Source organism: Planococcus citri, chromosome 1 (genome assembly GCF_950023065.1).
Source record: "Planococcus citri chromosome 1, ihPlaCitr1.1, whole genome shotgun sequence".
NCBI lineage: Eukaryota > Metazoa > Arthropoda > Insecta > Hemiptera > Pseudococcidae > Planococcus > Planococcus citri.
In genome coordinates, this window is record NC_088677.1 from 84,918,507 (window position 1) to 84,940,838 (window position 22,332).

A 22,332-nucleotide genomic window follows, 5' to 3' on the forward strand; every position below is an offset into this window, starting at 1 on the left:
TTCGGTATGTTACGTAAAATTCGGAACGGTATTCGTGAATCTTTACGTAAATAGCCTCGATAACCTTTAAAATATGAAACCTCGTTCAGGTTTCTCCCCCCCCCCTCCTCTCGTCGCACCGGTGGCCGGTGTTAAGTACAATGTGCTCGTTTAACCTGTCGGCACGAGTTCAATTTTTTTTTGACAGAAAATTAATAAAGGAAATGAAAATAATTATTAAAATCGAATAACACGAGTGTAAAATGAAAGAAAAAAAGAGATGATAACAAAATAATAATCGTCGCAAAACATTATAAAATTTAATAAAACATGTAAACCATAAACAACGTGAGAAAATAAATAAACAGTTTACTCGACACATTTTTTTCCGCTAATTATAATAATGTTAACAGTAGTGTATTTATAAAAACAACGATGAAGATGGTTTAAAAGACAAATAAAAAGGCAAAGGAATAAAAACACCTTAAGGTTTAGTTACTATATATTGACATTGATATTACCTCGCGATGCGAAATCGGATCTGATTTGTAATTTTTATACGCCCTCTGTTTGGGTAAATCGTTTTGGAATTCCCTCTCGTTATGTTGTGATGTTCGATAAATTTCGAGAATACCGCACAATAGGACGATTATTCTTTTTAAATGAATCGTTTGACGACAATGAATCATTTTCAGGATGAACGGTTCATGATTTGCAGAGTAAATCGTTCGCGAACGAGTCTTCTACTCGAAGAAGAATTATTCGCGAACGATGAATCATATTATGAACTCATCTGCCATGTGTAATGAATCATTTTCAGAGTGAATCGTTCGCGAACGATACCTGTATTCTCGAAAAAAAATCATTCACGAACGACGAATCAGTTTCTGAACTTGACTGTTATGTTCACTGGCTAATTTTCAGACTAAATCGTTCGTGAACGATGCTTGTATTTTTGGATGAATCGTTCGCGAACGATGAATCATTTTTTGAACTTGTCTGTCATTTGTATTGAATCATTTTCTGAGTGAATCGTTCGCGAATGATACTTGTATTTCCAAAAGAATCATTCACGAATGACGAATCAGTTTCTGATTTTGAAATTCATGTTCTCTGGGTAATTTTCAGACTGAATCATTCGCGAACGATGATTCATTTTCAAAATGAATATTTGAATTTCACGATTTTTAGAGTAGGTAAATCGTTCGTGAACGAGTCTTTTATTCCAAAAAGAATCATTTCTGTCATGTGTAAGGGATAGTGAATCGTTCGCGAACGATACCTGTATTCTCAAAAAAAAAAATCATTCACGAACGACGAATCGGTTTCTGAACTTGACTATCATGTGCACTGGGTAATTTTTAGACTGAATCGTTCGTGAACGATGCTTGTATTTTTGGATGAATCGTTCGCGAACGATGAATCATTTTTTGAACTTGTCTGTCATTTGTATTGAATCATTTTCTGAGTGAATCGTTCGCGAATGATACTTGTATTTCCAAAAGAATCATTCACGAATGACGAATCAGTTTCTGATTTTGAAATTCATGTTCTCTGGGTAATTTTCAGACTGAATCATTCGCGAACGATGATTCATTTTCAAAATGAATATTTGAATTTCACGATTTTTAGAGTAGGTAAATCGTTCGTGAACGAGTCTTTTATTCCAAAAAGAATCATTTCTGTCATGTGTAAGGGATAGTGAATCGTTCGCGAACGATACCTGTATTCTCAAAAAAAAAAATCATTCACGAACGACGAATCGGTTTCTGAACTTGACTATCATGTGCACTGGGTAATTTTTAGACTGAATCGTTCGCGAACGATGCTTGTATTTTTGGAAGAATCGTTCGCGAACGATGAATCATTGTTTGAACTTGTTTGTTATTTGTTTTGAATAATTTTCAGAGTGAATCGTTCGCGAATGATACTTGTATATCCGAAAGAATCATTCTCGAACGACGAATCAGTTTCTGATTTTGAAAATCATTCTCTCTGGGTAATTTTCAGACTGAATCATTCGCGAACGATGAATCATTTTCAAAATGAATATTTCACGATTTTTAGAGTAGGTGAATCCTTCGTGAACGAGTCTTTTTTCCCGAAAAGAATCATTTCTGTCATGTGTAAGCAAGGGATTAGTTTCGGAGTGAATCGTTCGCGAACGATACCTGTATCTAAAAAAAAAAATCATTCGCGAACGACGAATCAGTTTCTGAACTTGACTATCATGTTCACTGGATAATTTTTAGGGCTGAATCGTTCGCGAACGATGCTTGTATTTTTGGAAGAATCGTTCGCGAACGATGAATCATTGTTTGAACTTGTCTGTTATTTGTATTGAATCATTTTCTGAGTGAATCGTTCGCGAGCGATACCTGTATTTCAAAAAAAATCATTCGCGAACGACGAATCAGTTTCTGAACTTGACTGTCATGTTCACTAAGTAATTTTCAGACTGAATCATTCGCGAACGATGCGTGTATTCTGGAAGAATCATTTGCGAACGGTGAATTATTTTCAAAATTAATATTTCACGATCTGTAGAGTAGGTAAATCGTTCACGAACGAGTCTTCTATTCCAAAAAGGATCATCTCTGTCATCTTTCAGAGTGAATCGTTCGCGAACGATACCTGTATTCTCAAGAAAAATCATTCACGAACGACGAATCTTTTTCTGAACTTGACTGTCATTTGCATTGCATCATTTTCAGTGTGAATCGTTCGCGAATGATACTTGTATTTCAGAAAGAATCGACGAATCAGTTTCTGTATCTGACAATCGGGTTCACCGGGTTATTTTTCCAGACTGATTCATTCGCGAACGATGAATCATTTTCCAAACTTGTCTGTCGTGTGTATTGAATTGAATCATTTTTAGAGTGAATCGTTCGCGAACGATTTTTCCATTCCGAAAAGTATTTTGAAAGAATTATTCGCAAACGATGAATCATTTTCCGAGCTTATCATCTGTATGTGTATTGAATCATTTTTCAAGTGAATCGTTCGCGAACGATTTTCTCATTTAAAAAAGAAGCATTCATGAACGACAAATTATTTCCTGAACTCGACTGTTAGATTAGGAATACGTACTACTGAATCAATTTTGGAGTGAATCGTTCGCGAACGATAGTTGTCTTTTAAAAAGAATCATTCACGAACGACGAATCATTTTCTGAACTCGTCTATCATGAGCACTGAGTCATTTTCAGAATGAACCGTTCGCGAATGATTCTTCTGTTCCAAGAGGAAATTTTAAATGAATCGTTCGACAACAATGAATCATTTTCGGAATGAACGTTTCATGATTTTTAGAGTAAATCCTTCGTGAACGAGTCTTCTACTCCAAGAAGAATCATTCGCGAACGATGAATCATTATGAACTTATGTGTCATGTGTAATGAATCATTTTCAGAGTGAATCGTTCGCGAACGATACCTGTATTCTAGAAAAATCACATTTTCTGAACTCATTTCTCATGTGTACGGAATCATTTTCAGAGTGAATCGTTCGTGAACAATACTTGTGTTTCGTAAAGAATCGTTCACGAACGATGAATTAGTTTACGAACTTACATTTTAATGCATGTACAGGGTTATTTTTCAGTGAATCGTTCGCGAACGATGTTTCTATTTCAGAAAAAAAATCATTCATGAACGACGAATCATTTTCTGAACTTATCTGTCACGAACATCAAGTCATTTTCGAAATGATTCGTTCACGAACGAAAATTCATTCTTATTACGAATCATTTTCGGAATGAATCGTTCGCGAACGAATCATTTTCTGACCTGGTCTTTCAAGCACTCCGGTTTACTTGCATCATGAATCGTTCGCGAATGATGATTCATTTTGCAATCTGTGATATGCACTGGGTCATTTAATTCATAGTGAATCGTTCGCGAACGAATCTTAATTTTTATCATGAATTACTTTAGAACGACGAATCATTTTTAAATGTGTGGAGTGAGTTATACACAGACAGACACACTGAACCATTTTTAGAATGAATCGTTCGTGAACGGTAATTTTTTTAATGAATCGTTCGCGAATGATGCTCGATCCTCGTACAGAATCATTTTACGAATTATTACTATCACTGATTTTTGTGATGAATCGTTCACGAACGACAGTTGCATTTTTCAAGCACATTGGACTATTTCCACAATGAATCGTTCGTGAACGATGATTTATTTTCATAATGAATCATTAAAGAACGACGAATTGTTTTTCAAAATTCATCAGTCAAGTGAACTGAACTTTTTCGTGAATGAATCGTTCGCGAACGATGAATAATATAATGGCGAATCGTTCGCAGATGAAAATTGGTTTTAATCGAAAATCATTTTGCATTTTTAAAAACTATCGTTATCATTCTTTTTTGTACAGTTCAATTTGTTGAAGAATCATTCGCGAACGATTACTTCGAAAATGATTCATCGTTCGCGAATGACGATTCATTTTTATTTGGATACGTTCTTGAACGAGAAGCATTAGTTTTCAAACCGATTAGTTATTTGTAGGTACACCATGAAGAATCATTCGTGAACAATGAATCATTCTCCAAAGTGAATCGTTCGCGAACTATAACTAATTTTAGTGACGAATCGTTTGAAAATTGTGGTAAATTTTGATTTCCATCAGATTTAATAATACACGCATCAGCGTAGCAGTGATTTTCAAGCAGACCAATGACATATTTACACAGGGTGTCCCAAAAAAATTATTCAAATTACACAGGGTGTCCCAAAAAAAATTATTCAAAATCAGCTTTTTGCTCCAAACTCCAGCACATTGTAATGATTTATTATACACGAATCCTAATTTAAAAAGTTTTCATGAGAAGTTCAATACGACAAAAAATTGAATTTGAATCGTGATTGATCAAAGGAAGAGAAATTACGGTTTGTTGACGAGGGAATCAATTTTTTCATGTGTAGAGGAAAAAGGTCCAAGTATAGATATTCTACGAAGCTTGATAAAAAGACTATACTAAAAGAAAAAAAGGCTTACAGGGTACGATCCGATTACTTTTTCTTTTCTAAAAGATTACAGCGATTCGCAATAGCTCGGTAATTGGTGTCTGATCAGTCTTAGCGCGAATACAAAAAAAAGAAGAAACAAAAATTCGAATACGCGTGATTTCAACGCACTACTAGTACTACATACGACAAAAATACGCACACAACAATGACACAAAACGAAAAAAAAAAGGCAGGCATACACACGCACAAGCATCGATAATAATCGCATTCGCATTTTGGCAAGCATACTCGCACTTGTACTACGATATTCTATAGACATACTATAAAATGATATAAGACGTACTATAATATTAAAGGTAATATGGACACAAAAAAAAATGCACGCGTATAAAACAACATAATAGGTATGTTTTTTTTCTGTACACAAATTCACAAAAGGAATATGAAAAAAAAAAAGTTACGTATGTGCATATTTACAAAAGAGAAAAAAAAATTCAAGTACGAAAAAAAAAGAAATAGAATAGTTATAAAATATAAAACAAAAAAAGCGAAAAAGCTATACTAGAGTTTAAAAAATCAGGTTATTTCGTTGATATTCTGATGGTGGTGGTTTTTATGCCTTAACTTATGATTGGAGGGATGTCTGTAGGCGTAGGGTAGGTCGTTGACATTCTGCGAGGTTTTATTGGAATTTTGCAGCCTTATGTGGTGTAATTTCGCAGTTATGTCTACGTCGTCTTTTAAACCGGCTACCCTTTTGTTATGATCGTTCACGTCGTACGTGTCGAGCTTTAGGAAATACAAACATCGTTGTAGGGTTTGCGGTACTTTGGCTAATCTGGTTTCTTTCATGAACTTGCCATCTTTATTGAAGCCAATGTACCTGGTTTCGTTACCATCGGCTACCGCTGCTGTTCTGTATCTGGTGTATCCGTTTTCCAGCATTTCTTCCTTAAATAGGCAAGTGATCCCGCGATATTTTTTCTGCAAGGAATTCAAGAAATTGTTATGCGTCAGATGGTGCTGAAAAAAGGGGGAGTGTTGGAGGGATTTTTTGTTTGGTCAAGCATGCGTTTTATAGTAGTAATTAGGGGAAGCGAAATGTGTGATTTTTCAGAAATTTTGTACTCACCGACCCAATCAGTCTCCACTTTTTATTGAAACACAGGTATCTTCGAGATTCTTCGGCGAATATGGCCAACTTTCCGGTAAAATCTTTGGATATAATGGTAAAGTTTTCTGTAAAAAATAATGAAACAAAGTCGTTAGATGAAGTTGGTCAAGAAATTCATGATCTTATTTTTCTAATTATTTTTTATGCTATCGCACTGACGGAGGAGAAGTTGGAAAGTTTGAGTTTAGCTTGACTAAATTGATTGATTAATGCTTGGATAATTTCACCCAGGAGCTATTTTTCAAAAATAATCACCCGATTAAGAAAAAGAGATTGTTTTTTTGGATTTTGAACCAACACTGTTCGATTTTAACGAAACCAAGCTAAATCGAAAGAGCATTCCCTAAAAACCCTCGTAATCAAAATTTTTAGTACTAAAGTTCATTTTTTGGATTTTTGGCAAATTTTTGAAAATTTAAAATTTGGGGCCAATTTTTAAACTTTTTTATGGAACATTAAATTTTGTGAAAAGTGAACTGATGCTAATAATTTCTTCAATTCAACTTCCACGAAATCAACAATTACTAGTTTTGGGCTATTCTGGATTCTCCAGCGATTTTAAAATTTTTTTTTCTAAAATTCCAAATCGTGCTGGAATGGTCAAAAATGAAATCTAGCTCTTATAATTTTGGTTGGTGCTTATTGGGCACCCTGTCGACCAGATTAGGTGGTTATCTCGAAATTTCAGGTGTATGAGCTCAAAAGTGAATTTTTGACCAATTTTGAAATTCCAGAACAAAGTTTAAAAAGCCTCGCTTTTTCATAAATATGGCTCCGGATTGTCGTTTTTTTGCAGAAAATTCCAAAAATTCTTACTTTTTTCTCAGAATTGTTGAAAAAATAACTTTTTCCCAAAAATTCTTAAAAGTTTTTTTTTTACCGAAAATTGCTAAAAAAAAAATGGCTTTACTTTTACTAAAATTGTCAAAGTTTTGCTTTTTGTCAAAAATTCTTGCTTTTTTAAAATTTTTTTTTTTTTGGTAATCATTTAATGTTTCTATTTTTTAAAAATAACAAAGATTTTTGGCAGTGTTTGGCAAAATGACTAAAAATTGTGGTTTTTTTTGCAAAACTTTCAGTGTTGTTTTTTTCAAAAATTGCTCAGAATTTACGTTTTTTCGATAAGAACTGCAAAAACACATTAATTTTTGGCTCCCTAATCACCTGACTAAAGGTTCTATTCTTCTTTTTTTCTGGAATTGTCAAAGTCTTGCTTTTTGCTAAAAATTGACAAAATCCTTGCTTTTTCTTCTAGTTTGGCATTAACTGCACCCCCCCCCCCCCACCGCCAACCCCCACAACCCGATCCTCTGAGATGAATTTTTCCTTGAAGGGGACATCCTATAAAGGAACATTTTGAAACTAACTTGCGAAAGAAAAAGTTGGAAGTTGGCCTTGATGCTAATAAAATGGTGGCATTTTTGATTGATAAGTAATAGGTCAGCCGAAATCGCAGATTTTGCTTGCCAAAATAGGACTTCACGAAATTTTTGGAACCAGACAAAGCTAAATTGAAAGAGCATGCAAAAATTCATCACCAGACAAAATTTCAAGTGCTAAAGTGTATTTTTCGATTTTAGGCGAATTTTTGAAAACCAGATTTAGGCCAAAAATGAGAAAAAAAAATCAAAATTTTAATAAATCGACCTAGGAAGCTGAAATTTTGGATATACCATGTTTGCTACCTGCCAAATCGATTGGAAAAGGTTTCAAACAGTTTTGATCAGTTATGGAGCCTCCAGCAGATTTTTTCAACTTGAAATTTCCACGACATTTCGTCAGATGAACAAGGAAATCCAAAATTCACGTGCACTCCAAATTAAACATACTATCAAGTTGATTGTTGGTTGGTTAAAGTCATTTTGGAGCCTCCAGCGAATTTTTGAAAATTTTTGGAACCTCCAGAAGATTTTTAATACTTGAATTTCCACAATATTTCATTAAATGGAGTTATAAAGCCGAAATTCACCTTGCAATAGTGGCTTTCAAGTCATTTTGAAGCTTCCAGTGACTTTTTGAAAACTACTGGAGCCTCCAGCAGAGTTTTTAAACTTGATATTTTTACGAAATTTCATTAGATGGAGTTGAAAAGCCATAATTCACTCTGCAAACTAATTTCAATGCGCTATGAAGTTGACTGCTTGTGGATTTCGAGTCGTTTTGGAGCCTCCAGCAACTTTTTAGAAATTCCTGGAGCCTGCCCAACTCCACTTGCTGAAATTATTTGTGAATTTCAAGTTTTCAAAAATTTACGTACTAAAATTTTTGCTTCTAAAAAAAATCATTAATATTGTCGCTTTGGGCGAAAAATTCTAAAATATCCCATTTTTATTCAAATGTTTCCAAAAATTCTCGCTTTTTCGGCCAAAATTCCAAAAAAGTATCTTTTTTACAAAATAATTGCCATGATGTCTTGCTTCTTGCAAAAATTGTCCAAGTGTTCCGTTTTGCAGTACAAAATTTCTGAAAAAATGCAGCTTTTTTTCCAAAAATTCCAAGAAAAGTCTCCCTTTTTTTGAATAATTTTCCAAAATCTTAGTTTTTTTGCCAGAAATTGCCTAAAAATCTGTCCTTTTTCTAAAATTTTCAAAATCTTTCATTTTGTCAAACAAATTTCAGTAGTTTTCGATTTTTCAAAAATTACAAAAATTTTTGATTTTCTGTAGCAAAACAGTTGCTTTTTTGCAGAAAAATCCGCAAAGTCTCACATTTTTCCAAGAATTATGCAAGTCTCGCTTTTTGACAGAAATTGAAAAAAATAGGTATAATTTGGTCAAAAGTCTTATTTTTTTTCTAAAATAGTGACCATTGCCCTGCACTCTTGCTCTTGCTTTTTTACAAAAATTCTCATTTCAGTATTCCACCCCCCCTCCCTCGCCATCCATCCGCCTAAAGAATCACCCAAGCACATATCTTGTTTTTTTTTTTTTTTTTTTTTTTGCTAGAAAATGCTAAAAAGTGGATATCACCAATGTGCCAATGATTCCCAAAAGGTCCTGCTTTTTGCTAAAAATTGACTTTTTTGCCAGAAACTTCCTAAAATTGCCAGAAAGTTTTGCTTTTTTGCCAAAAAGTTGCAAAATTTGTTCAACTTTTTAATATTGAAAATCAGACTGTTTTTTTGGTCATTTTTTTGCATCATTTTTTTCATGTTTTGATTACTTTTTCGAGCTTTTTTGGTTGCTTGAGTTACTTTTTTTGCTCAAAATTTAATGCGAGCCCTGCCAAAGTAAGTTGATGATTTTTAAGACTTGAATTGAAAAAAATATTTACATTGATTTTTTTTTTCAAAAAAGGTAAGTAAGTAATTTTTATAAAAGAGTTGGAAAACAATTTTTAAAAATTCGCAAAAAAATCCAAAAATGAACTATGGCATCTGAAATGTTGGTTTCAGAGATTTTAGAACTTTCTCTTTCGTTCTACCTTAATTTATTTTTTTAAATCGAAGATTGTGAGTTCAAAAAGTTCCTTTGTCACCAAGCAGTGTCCAGAAAATCCCAAGCTAGAAGCTCGACCGTGTAATATTGAGAGCTATTAAAGAGATAGTTCATCTTGGAGCTCTTAGATCCTTGGATTTGTAATTTTTCACAATACATAGTTGAGATTATTGTTGTAGAAATATGATGGACGATGATTCGCTTGACGGAAATAATAATTTTATACGAAGTTCCTTTTCCTTTCGTTTTCTCTGTCAATATTTTTTCAATTTTTTTTTAAATGAAAAATTACAAAATATTTGTTTTCTATCTATTTAATTTACCTATTGGTAAGTAGGTTCGTAAATGTCTACGTTGAATACTTGTGAGCTAAGTTCTGGTGGTATCTCGTACTGCTGTATATTAGAATGGGAAGGCAATCGTGAAATTTTTATCACATATTGGTATGTTGCGGTGGCTGGGGGGAGGAGGGAGTTACGAAGAGGTAATTATGATTTATGTTATCATTTTAACGTTGTAACAGCACTTCCTCATCACACCGAAAGATCCTCGAATTTGATTTATGAACGAGTTAATAACGATCGGAGCGATGCGCGGTGAGTGTAATTATACAATCGTGACTTGTAATAGTGATGTGCGTTGCACCGTACTTTCGCAAAAACGTGAGCAGCCGACGTTCTATTGATTATACGCTCATTTACAATTCTTATCACGTACAAATTAAACGGCGCGATATACATACGAAAATTCACTCGTATATCTTGAGCTTCGTGTGCCAGAGCCAGAGCCGATCGCGCGGATGCTGTGGTGAAGGAGAGACACGTACACAGACGGCGTGTATACCGATTGATAGGGACTAGATTTTTTTCTACATGCTTGACTGCTGCAGATTGTGTGCGAATGAGTGTTGTGGAAGGGGTGGTTTTGATGGTGATTAAAGTGGGTTTTTTTAAAATCGAAGGTGTAAATTGTGGTTTGTTCATTATGATTTCCTTCAGTTCTGCTGAGTTGAGTACGGTTCTGAGTGAATTTGAATTGGATTCAAGCATGGAGTCTCTGGAGATGGTGGATGGTTTAAAGATTTTCAAAATGAGGGTAGGGGCAAAGAAATAGAATATTCGATAAAAAATATTAAACTTGCGAAAGCAAAAGTTGGCCTTACCAATAAAATGGTGGCCTTTGTGATTTGATAGGTCAGCCGAAAAGATTTTGCTTTCCAACATAGGACTCGCACGAAATTTTTTGAATTGGACAAAGCTAGATCGAAAGAGCATGCAAAAATTCATCATCAGCCAAAATTTCAAGTGCTAAAAAGAATGTTTCGATTTCTGGTGAATTTTTGAAAATCAAATTTAGGTCAATAAATAAGAGGAAAAAATCAAAATTTTGCCAAATTGACCTGGGAAGCCAAAATTTGGGATATACCATATATTTTTGACCTGGCAAATCGATTAGAAAATGTTTCAAACCGTTTTGAGCAAATCCTGGAGCCTCCAGTAGATTTTGAAACTCGAAATTACAAAATTTCATCAAATGGAGTTGGAAAGCCGAAATTCATTCTGAAAACTAATTTCAATACGCTACGAAGTCAACTGCAGGTGGATTTTAAGTCGTTCTGGAGCCTCCAGCGACTTTTTGAAAATTACTGGAGCTTCCAGTAGATTTTTGAAACTTGAAATTTCCTAAAATTTCATCAAATGGAGATGGAAATCCAAAATTTCCTCTGCACTCAAATTTTAACACCCTCTGAAGAGGACTTCAGATGGGTTCGAGTCATTTTGGATCCTCCAGCGACTTTTTGAAAATTACTGAATCTCCACTAGATTTTTGAAACTTGAAATTCCCACAACATTTTATCAAATGGAGTTAACCAGCTGAAATATACTTTGCAAACTAATTTCAATTACGATATGAAGTCGACTGCATGATGGTTTCAAATGGTTTTAAAGCTTCCAGCTTCTTTTCGGAAATTTCAATTTTCCAAAAAACGCCATTAACGACCTTATAAAAAGACGCTGGAGGCTCCAAAACGACTTGAAATCCACCTGCAGTCGACTTCGTAGCGTATTGAAATTAGTTTGCAGAATGAATTTCGGCTATTCATATCCATTTTAATAGAATTTTGGAAATTTCAAGTTTCAAAAATCTACTGGAGGCTCCAGTAATTTTCAAAAAATCGCTGGAGGCTCCAAAATGACTTAAAATCTACCACCAGTTGACTTTGTATTGATTGGAAAAGGTTTCAAACAGTTTTGAGCAGTTCTGGAGCCTCCAGCTAATTTTTTAAAATTGAAATTTCCACAAAATTTCGTCAAATGAAGTTGGAATTCCGAAATTCACGATGCACTTCTGCAACTGAAACACGCTATCAAGTTGATTGTAGGTGGGTTATAGTCGTTTTGGAGCCTCCAGCGATTTTTTAAAAATGTTTGGAACCTCCAGAAGATTTTTAAAACTGTTATTTCCGCAATATTTCATCAAAAAATGGAGTTATAAAGCCGAAATTCACCCTGCCATGCTGAATTTCAAGTCATTTTGAAGCTTCCAGCAACTTTTTTGGAACTACTGGAGTCTCCAGCGGAGTTTTGAAACTTGAAATTTCTTTAAAATTTCATCAACTGGAGTTGGAAAGCCATAATTCACTCTGCGAACTAATTTCATTGCGCTATGAAGTTGACTGCTGGTGGATTTCCAGCCGTTTTGGAGCCTCCAGCTACTTTTTAGAAATTTCTGGAGCCTCCAGCAGATTTTTCAGAATAAATTTCGGCTTTCCAACTCCATTTGCTGAAATTGTGTGTGAATTTCAAGTTTTCAAAAATCTGCTGGAGGCTCCAGTAATTTCCAAAATGTCGCTGGAGGCAGTGGAGGCTCCGAACCGACTTGAAATCTACCTGCAGTCGACTTCATAGCGTATTGAAAATTAGTTTTCGGAGTGAATTTCGGTTTCATAACTACATTTGATGATTCAAAAACCTACTGGAGGCTCCAGGAATTTTCAAAAGTTGCTGGGGGCCTCCAAAATGAATGGAACCCGCAAACAGTTGATTTGATATCGTATTAAAATTGGATTTGGTAAAATTTTATGGAAATTTCGAGCATTGAAAAATCTGCTGTAGGCTCCAGTAATTTCCAAAAAGTCACTTGAGGCTCCAAAACGACTTGAAATCTGCCTGTATTCGGCTTCATAGCATATTAAAATTCGTTTTCAGAGTGAATTTCGGTTTTATAACTCCATTAGATGATTCAAAAATCTGCTGGAGGCTCCAGTAATTTCCAAAAAATCGCTGGATGCAGTGGAGGCTCCAAACCGACTTGAAATGTACCTGCAGTCGACTTCATAGCGTATTGAAAATTAGTTTTCAGAGTGAATTTCGGTTTTATAACTCCATTAGATGATTCAAAAATCTGCTGGAGGCTTCAGTAATTTCCAAAAAATCGCTGGATGCAGTGGAGGCTCCAAACCGACTTGAAATGTACCTGCAGTCGACTTCATAGCGTATTGAAATTAGTTTTCAGAGTGAATTTCGGTTTTATAACTCCATTAGATGATTCAAAAATCTACTGGAGGCTCCAGGAATTTTCAAAAGTTGCTAGAGGCTCCAAATTGACCTGAACCCGCGTACAGTTGATTTGATAGCGTATTAAAATTGGATTTGGTAAAATTTTATGGAAATTTCGAGCTTTGAAAAATCTGCTGGAGGCTCCAGTAATTTACAGAAAGTCGCCGGAGGCTCCAAAACGACTTGAAATCAACCTGCAGTCGACTTTATAGCGTATTGAAATTAGTTTTCAGAGTGAATTTCCGTTTTATAACTCCATTAGATGATTCAAAAATCTGCTGGAGGCTCCAGGAATTTTCAAAATTTACTGGAGGCTTCAAAATTACTTGAATCCACGAGCAGTCGGCTTGACAGCCTGTTTAAGTTGGAGTGAAGTGGAAATTTCAAGTTTCAAAAATCTGCTGGAGGCTCCAGAACTGTACAGTACGGCTATGAACCGTTTATGATCGATGCTATGGGAGAGGAGAGGTTGAAAATAGGGTATAATCCATACTTGGCACTTCTATAGGTAATTTTTTTCAAGACTCTCAACGACTTCCTCAATTTTTAGGAAACTTTGAGAGCCAATGAGGGCGTTTCTGGCGCTGATTAAAAAAATACAAGCTTATTTAAAAATGTATGTATTTAGGGTTCCCAAGACCCAAATAACCCGAATTTCGGTAATTTCGCGCGATTTCTTTTCAATTTTTAGAAAGTTTTGCAAGTTAATTGGTGTGTTGGAAGGAACGAATCAAAAAAAAATTGAATAACATTCGTATTCTGCGCTATTAAAATCCTACTAAATCATTGGCGATTCGATTTTTTCAATTTTTAAGAAATTTGAGGGTCCCATAGAGAGCGTTTGAGGGATCAAATCGAAAAAATGAGTCGATATTCGAATTCAGCCTTCTTGAAAACTTATAAAACGATACGTCACACAATATTTTTCCATATTTCGCACTTTGACCAACCTTTTGGGAAATATTATAAAATGTAGGTACTGAACTTTTTCAAAATTTTGAATCTTTGCTCTAAAATTTCACAAAATTTTGACAGTAGAGCTTTCTACAAAAACTAAACTTTGTGAACTTTTGAGAAAGTGTGGTATAGTGACGAGAGATTTCAACTTCAGGAACAAAAACTAAGCCCACCTCACCTGCTCCAAGAGTAGGTATGTTCTGAGTCCTTCTTTACAGATTTCCCACTCCTTGTGTCCAAGAGCTTCCCTCATCTAGGTAAGTCTAAAAATGGTGCAAAATTGGCCCAATCAGCATCACCAAATTCATCGCCTGACCTCAAAAATCGCAAATAAAGGTCAAAGCGCTCCACCGCCGAGCACATCTGGTCAAGTGGTCACCTTATGCTAGTCACACGCAGCATGCACTTTTCAACTGCTAATGTACCAGTGTCACAACTCCCATAAAGAAGCTTTGTTACCGATAAACACGACCAGTACACATTACGCATTACACAGGTACATATACAAATTACACCGAGTAATTCAAATGAACGTATAGTACGCGAACAGCATCGGCAGAAAGAGAGCCGATGCGTGGAAATATCCTTTTGTGTAAAATACGATTTCGCGCGTACGTCAATATCTAGGTAATAATAATAAATATCGGCGAGTACGAAGGAGAAAAAAAAACGACCATTATGCTAGTACGACATCGACTCTTAAACACGACAAACACAGGTACATTTAACGTCATTCGCGTCATTAAGAATACAAACAGGGTGTACCTAATTGTAGCACTATTCGCGGGACCTGTTTCTCTAATAGGAAATTAAAACACGAGGAGGCGCAACAACAAAATTTCTTTCCATATATATATTTTTTTTTCGAAACATCTACTTAATCGATAAATTCGACTAGTTTTTCGTCATCGTAGTACGTATCATCGAATCCATATCGACGCTGAACTGAAGGTGCGAGTATCAATATTGTCGACCTCGTGTAAACACATAGGCGAGCTGAATGTGCGAATTAACATAAATTACGCGTTAAATTACAATTTATCGATAGTCTATATATGTTAAATATAGAAAGTAAGAAATATTCATATTTAACTCGGGGCTATGTTTACTATACGTCTTGTATTTGCCATATTATACCTAATAGATAGATATAGAGCCCGGTTGAGTTGATGTAAAAATTTACCAATGACGTCAAAAAAAATACAAAAAACATGCACGAAAATACCGCATATTTTCACGCTTCCTACGAGCCTAGCGGCCATCGCCATGTTTTGCTTTCACTCCCTCGCTGAAAATATGAATAAAATTTTCTCGAAATATTCACCAAAATCAATCTGCATTTCGAATTGAGAATTGAAAAAATTAGGTAGGTAGATGAAAAACACAATTCAATTTTAGGAGGTTTTTAATAAAAACTATCCGAAATTAGATCACTTTTGGCCCTTTTTACAGGGATGTGGAAATTCCTGGGGAATGAGGTAAAAGTTTCCAGATGTTTCATCTTCTTCGTCCTTCAATAAAGTTGGTCCTGAGCATCACAGCGATGGGGCATTATGAATGATTTCCCAACGGGCGTCCCAATCTTCAGTTTCCTCAAATTTCCGACCTGCTCAATGAATAGAATCCGCATAGAGCCTCAGCAAGTGCTCTCTACAACTTCTTATCATTCACTATAGCCTTTGGATGTACCATCCACTTGCCATGGATGGTCCATTTTCCTGAATAGCCCGATATATGACAATTGGAATAATGAAATAATTCCACCCCCCCCCTTCCGCCGACCATCTGCGACAGAGTTTCCAACAAAATTTCAAAATGAAAAAGTATGACTTTGATGGGACTTTTAGCAGGACTTTCAGCAGGTCATTTTTCGAGCACTTATGGAATTTTTCAAGGTGGAAGGAGAAGTCAAAATTTACCTACAAGTTTGTGTTTATAGTCAAATTTTTGTAAAAAATGTTTGCTTTTCTGATGTCTTCATACATTTTATGATTTTATTTAAACAAGTAGACGCCAAAAATATTACGTTTCACTTCCATATTTTTCGTTTTATTTTCACCTTTGTACTTTTCGTCTATCAATTACATATAAAAATGTGAAGTTTGGTTTATACTCCATGTTTACCCCCCTCTCCTCCTAGAGTCGGTTCAAAACAGTTTAGGGTCGTTTTGAGCGATTCTAAAGCCTCCGGTAGACTTTTGATAGCTGAAATTTCAAAAAATTTATGTCTTTGTGAATCTTGATGGAAAAAAAAAATACTAATATGTAGTGTAGTGAAAAATTCGCGAAAGTGTACACTTTTTTACTTTTTCTCAGCTTTCTACAAAAGCAGGCCCTTTGTTAAAATTGTCGAAATTTCTCTTCCTGCCAAGAATAGCAAAAAATCTCACTTTTTTGTCAGAATTGCCGAGTAGACTCGTTTATAGCCAAAAATTGTCACTTTTTCGCGAGAAATTCCTAAAGGTAACAACAAATAATTGTTTTCAAAAATTACCTCTTTCCTCAAAACAAAAACCAAAAAGTTTCAGTTCTTTGCAAATAATTGCCATAAAATTTTCTGTTTTTTCTGAAATTGTCAGGCTTGTTTTTTGCCGAAAATTTGCTGAAATTTTTGTTTTATAAAGAAAATTTTACAAACATTTCTGTTGCTTTGGAAAAATTCCAAAAATTTTCATTTTTTTTTTCAAAAATTGCTGAAAGTTTTAGTTTTTGAGCAATTGGAAAGTCTCGCTTTTTTAGCTAAAATTATCAAAAATTTCAAAGAGATCTCGTTTTTTTACCTAAAAAATACAAAAAAGTCTCGTGTTTCGAAAGAAATTGCGAAAAAAAATATACTTAATTTCTTTGCCAATAATTGCCAAAAGTTGTCAAATTTTTTGCATTTGAAAAGTTTTTTTTACTTTTTAAGAAAATTATTGCGAAAAATTATCCAAAAGTCTTGCTTTTTTGTCAAAAATTGCCAAAAAGTATCAGTTTTCAGATTTTTTTTTTTCAATGATTTCCTGAAAATCCGTTTTTTCTACTGAAACTGCGAAAGTCTCCTTATTTTTGCCCTAAAAGAGTCAAATGTTTGAAAATTGTTAGAATGGGCTGTTTTTTGCTAAAAAAAATTCCAGATACCTAGTTTCACTTAGGTATATCTAAAAATTGTCTAAAAGTCCAGTTTTTCAAAAAACACTTCCTTTTGTTAAAATATTATTGCTACAAATTGGTTAATCTTGAAATTCTCATTTTGGTGCAAAATTTTGCTAAAAATAACCAAATGCTCGGCTTTTGTCAAAATTACAAAAATGTTGTTTCTTGCCAAAAATAATTGCTGAAAATTGTCGCTTTCGCTTGCAAAAAATTGAATTCCACCTTATCGGCAAAAAATTGTGAAAAAGCCTCGCTTTGTTGCTAAAAATTTTCAATGTCTGGCTTTTTGTCAACATTTTCAAAAAAGTCACGTTTGTACCAAAAAGTCTCACTTTTTTGACAAAAGTTGTGCCAGTTGAGTTATTTTTCAAAAATTATTGCTTTTCGACAACAAATGACAAAAAATCGCTGAAAAATTTCACTTTCTTACCCAAGAATACCAAAAATTACCAACAGATTCACTTTTTTACTCCAGATGTCAAATAGTTTGCACTTTTTTGTCAAAAATTGCTGAAATTATCGCTATTTTTCAAAAAAAAAAATCAAAAAAGGAAATTGTTTATCATTTTAAAAATTTCCAAAAAGTCACGCTTTGTCAAAAATTGCCAAAAAAAGCTCTGCCTTTTGCTAAATTATTGTCAAAATTAACTTTACTTTTTTGCCAAAATTGCCAAAAATTCTCATTTTTATGACAATAATTGCCTCTAATTTCATTGCTTTGCTAAAAATTGCAAAAAAAGCCCTCTTTTCTGCTAAAAGTGTCAAGGTTTCAATTTGGTTTCATTTTGTCACTTTTTTTCAACCTTGAAATGTTTTGTTTGTTTCTTTGTATAGGTATCTTTTTCTGTTAGTAGGTAAAGTTACTTAAAAAAAACGTTAGTTCGAATCCTGCTGGAGGTGGCTTCCAGCCGTTGTGGAGCCTCCAGTTATATTTTTTTAAATTCCACATGTTCAAAAAGTCTATTTTCTAAAATTTGTTTTATGTCAGTTGGAAACCGTGAAAATCTGGAGTTTCCAAAATACGGCTGGAGGCTCCAGAACGGTTTAAAAGTTAAAAGCATCTCGAGTTGACTTGTATTGTTGAAATTGAAGTACTACTAGAGTAAACTTTTGCTTTCCAACTTGACCAAGTGATTTTTTTTTTGAAAATTCAACTTTCGAAAATCTGCTGGAGGCTTCAGAACTTTCCAAAACTGTTCTATACCATACCCAAATGGGGCGGGGAGGAGGGGGTTAAAATTGTGCACATGACAAAATTTAAGATTTCTAGTTCAACTTGACAAGTTTTTTTTTCACATTTTTGGTCCAAATTTTTTCAAAAAATTCATTAAAAATCGAACTTTGAAAAATACCCCCCTCCCACCACTTTGGAAAATGGTATCGACTATCAAACCGTTTTAATCAGCTCTGCAGTCTCCGACGGATCTCTGAAAGTTACAATTTCCTCAACATTTTACCCAATGAAGTTAGAAAGCTGAAATTTACTGATACGTAATTCATCAAACACCCCCCCCCCCTCTTAAAAAAATAAAACTAATTGAAATATTTGAAAAAAAAAGTTGTCGAGTTTGGCTTTTTGCCACAATTTTGAAAAATGTGAGTTCTACTGTTTTTCATGTTTTTGAACAAACTTTGAGATTTTTTATTGATTCTGAATTGTTTTCGTATTTTTTTTTAGTTCTCTGTAAAAGTGGAAAAATTTCAACTTGAATTAATTTATATACCTTCTTAGTTCGAAGTTTTACTTTTTTCAAATTTTAAAATCTCTATAGTCCAAAATTTTCAATATTTCGTCTTTGTACTGTTATTTAGTATTTATAGGTAGGTATTATTGTTATTTGCTTTTGACCAAAATTATGGAAAGTTATATTTTTTCCATTTTTCAAAATAAATTAATTTGAAATTTTACATTTTTTTCTCTTTATTTTTAAAATTTTGAAATGATTTGGCAACTTTCCCAAGGCTCCTCGTAAAAAAATGATGAAATGTTTTTAGAAAATATTCTGCTAAAATGTTGCAAAACATGTCAAAACTGTTCGCTGTCGATTCGGATACCGAATTTTAGTGTTCTTGGTCAATTTGGCGTAATTTTGATTCTTCCTCATTTTTGGCGCGATTTTCAAAAATTCAAAAAATATCGAAAATTGCTCTTCAACGGTTGAAATTTTGGCTATTAGTGATGTACGACATGCTCTTTCAAATTATTAAGCTTTGTAAGTACAGTTCAAAAAATTGTCTGGCAGTTGGGATACCTCCCTTGATAGAAATTTTCCTCGCCAGAATTTGAAAAAAGAATTAAGTAAACATGGGAATGTGTTCAAGTTGTTGCAGAGTCAAGTGCAATGAATTTTTTCAATAAAAAATAGTCAGCTTTTTATCTCATGTGCGGTATAAGAAATTGTAAAATAACGCCTTTTTGAAGGCTTGGTGTAGGCTTGCTTAAAATTAACAAATAATGGTTAACCTGTATGAAATTGATTGGGGTTGTTTCGATTTCAGATTTTCTATGTAACCGTGGCGGCGTCCTTGTCTGCAAATAATGGCAACCAACAACAACAACAACAACAACAACAACAACCCGGTCAATCAAAATGAAAATCCATTGGTTTTCTACTCGAGCCATGAGGGCACGTTGCAAGAGTTGGCTTGCGTTGTAGCATCAGCTTGGTGTTATTGTCAAATGGAAAAATCCAAGTGTAGGAGTGTACCATCTGAAATCGCCGAAATCGCCTCGTTGCCTACAGTTCTCCGAAAAATGATTAAAAAATGTATCCTAAAGGTAAAAGTTTCTTTCCGGAATTGGCGCCAATATCTTGGAGATTTTATTCTTGCACATCGCGAAGGCGAGAATTTTCCGATCGACTTTGTGAGTTTCGTGTCATGGCGGGCTGATGGATCAATCAACGAAGATGGAACGGCTGCAAATTTGATGCAGTGCGATTTGTTAAGTCAGATGGAAAAGTATAGATTTGCATGCATGTTCTGTTTGGTTGACGATGTGAAAAAATTATGGCCGGTGGAGGTAGATGCCAATGATCCGTTGATTGAGTATTGGAATTATAAAATGGGTGGCGAGCAGTTCACGTTTAATGTGGACCCAGAGTTGAGCTGTATCGAGGCTTCTTTGCTGTTACGCAATGGGGATGTTAATTATTCATCAGCGTTTGAGTATCTATGGGGATTTTTGACCGACGACGAACAAGTCGAGACTGTCGAGAGTATTACACGAAAAATAAGTGAAATCAATCTGAAATGTGCGTTGCCTAAATTGAGCTACAGTCAACTGGAGCGCGTGATGATGTCATATGCCGTTAATATTTTTCGCGTATTGTGGCTCGCATGGACAGACGATATGCTACTTTCATTATTATTCGACCCGTTGAAGAACATGATTACACCCGATGTCTTCAATGAAATCATCATCAGATTTTTAAATTATCACGGTGAAAAACTGGCCTACGAAATGTGGATGAGAGCGCCGGATGAGTTGAAAAACCACCTACTGGTGAATAATTTCAAAAATCTACTGAACGCTTCAATCCAAGAGGAAAGATTGTTCCTCGAGTTATTAATGACTACTGATGACGTTGATACTAGGTCAACCATCTGGCGAGAAAAGTGGAGGAATATATTGGATTATGTGTCCCTCAGCTATTTGAAAAAAATCATGAAATTGTGCCTCAGCAGTGAGAATGAAATAGCATCATTCAAGAGAACTCACCTGAGTAATTATTCCTCGATTGAAAGGTACTGCAAAAGGATGGTATTACGAGAAAATTTTGATGAACTGAGCGAATCATTGCAGTTCTTTTTCGATGACCCAAAAATTATTTTCAATCTGAAGAAGAATATCTTGAAATCGCAATATTTGCTAGATCATTATACTCATACTGAATTTAGGCGTCCCAGGAACATGGACTCTTTAGTAACGTTTCTCAATGAGACATTTCCCGATATAACTGAGCGCCGAGAATTTGAAAGAGATCTAATCATGAGCGATGAATCGTTGGCTCATTTCAGATCGGCCATGCAGAATGATTGTGATTTGATTGATGGGATTAAACGTTTTGTTTCCAATATTATTTCCTCAGATGCTGATTTGGTCTCGGCTAAAAGAATGTTTTGGACGTTGATTCAAGAGATGTTGATTTCTGGCGATTTTAAAAAATTCGATCGATCTTCAAGAAACGATTTCATCAAGTGGTGTCTGCACGACGATGATGATGCGTTAGATACCCTAATAAGTTCTTTACGTGTGAACTAGATTTGGCTAGTGAACCCCTCTCGTACAGTTCCGTCCATCTGAATTCGATTTTTTCAAGTTTGACCTGGGTTCTCGAGTGGCTGGTACTTCATTGGGATTTTAATTGAAATTTAGAACAGATCAATGCTTTCGAAGTACCGGTTCAATTTTATTAATTTTTTATTTTTATATATTACTTTTAAGATGTTGATTAGAAAGGTCCTGTTTGATAGATCAGTCATCGAGTTAATTTTTTGGGCTCAGAAGTCTATTGAAAAATTGAAGATGTGATCTCGAGATTTTGAAAGAAAACCAGGTGTAAATTTGTACTGTATCTTTATTGAGGGAAAAAAGTACATTCTCTTGGGTAAAAGTATTCGTTGAAATTTATTTATTTTTTAAAGTTTGTGAAACAAACATTAAATTTTTTTAAAGCAAGATGTGTTAATTATTTATCCAGCATGCAGCCTCTCGTTTTGAAATAAGTTTGTTACCATTTCTCACTTTTATGTTTTTGAGATACTCTGTTATCCTTATCTACTTTGCTTTCTGTGAAAGATTTTTGCTTATTTTACATTATTTTGTTTTCTGTGAAAAATTTCTACTTATTTTACGTTGTTGTTTTGCTCCTGATTATTAAATTAAAATGTAGATACATATTTGTTGTCAAAAACAAGTGATATTTTAATAAGTTATTTTTGTAAACTGTTTGGATGAGTTGAGAATGCAGTTTTTAATTATATTTTGTTTCAATTAATACATTGCTGTTTCTATTTACTTTTTTATTCAGAGTGGTGAAGTTGACCTATTTGACCCTTATTTTTACGTATCCGTTGAAAAAGTTGAAAACCGCCTTTCACTC

General features: G+C 34.4%; 2 protein-coding genes across 2 annotated transcripts in view; one reads left to right on the forward strand and one right to left on the reverse strand.

Moving 5' to 3' along the window:
• LOC135839065 (uncharacterized) overlaps positions 1-22,208 on the forward strand; it is an 87,550-nt gene extending 65,342 nt beyond the window's left edge. The window contains exon 2 of the mRNA XM_065354928.1: positions 19,727-22,208. Coding sequence (XP_065211000.1) covers positions 19,767-21,491 — 1,725 coding nt within the window. The 5' untranslated portion in view covers positions 19,727-19,766 and the 3' untranslated portion in view covers positions 21,492-22,208. The remainder of the gene's footprint in view (positions 1-19,726) is intronic.
• The window catches only part of ths (thisbe), a 92,087-nt gene continuing 70,040 nt past the window's right edge, over positions 286-22,332 (reverse strand). Inside the window, exons 4-5 of the mRNA XM_065354958.1 lie at positions 6,097-6,203; positions 286-5,948 (exon numbers count right to left, since the gene is read on the reverse strand). Of these exons, the coding sequence (XP_065211030.1) occupies positions 5,541-5,948; positions 6,097-6,203 (515 nt within the window). The 3' untranslated portion in view covers positions 286-5,540. The remainder of the gene's footprint in view (positions 5,949-6,096; positions 6,204-22,332) is intronic.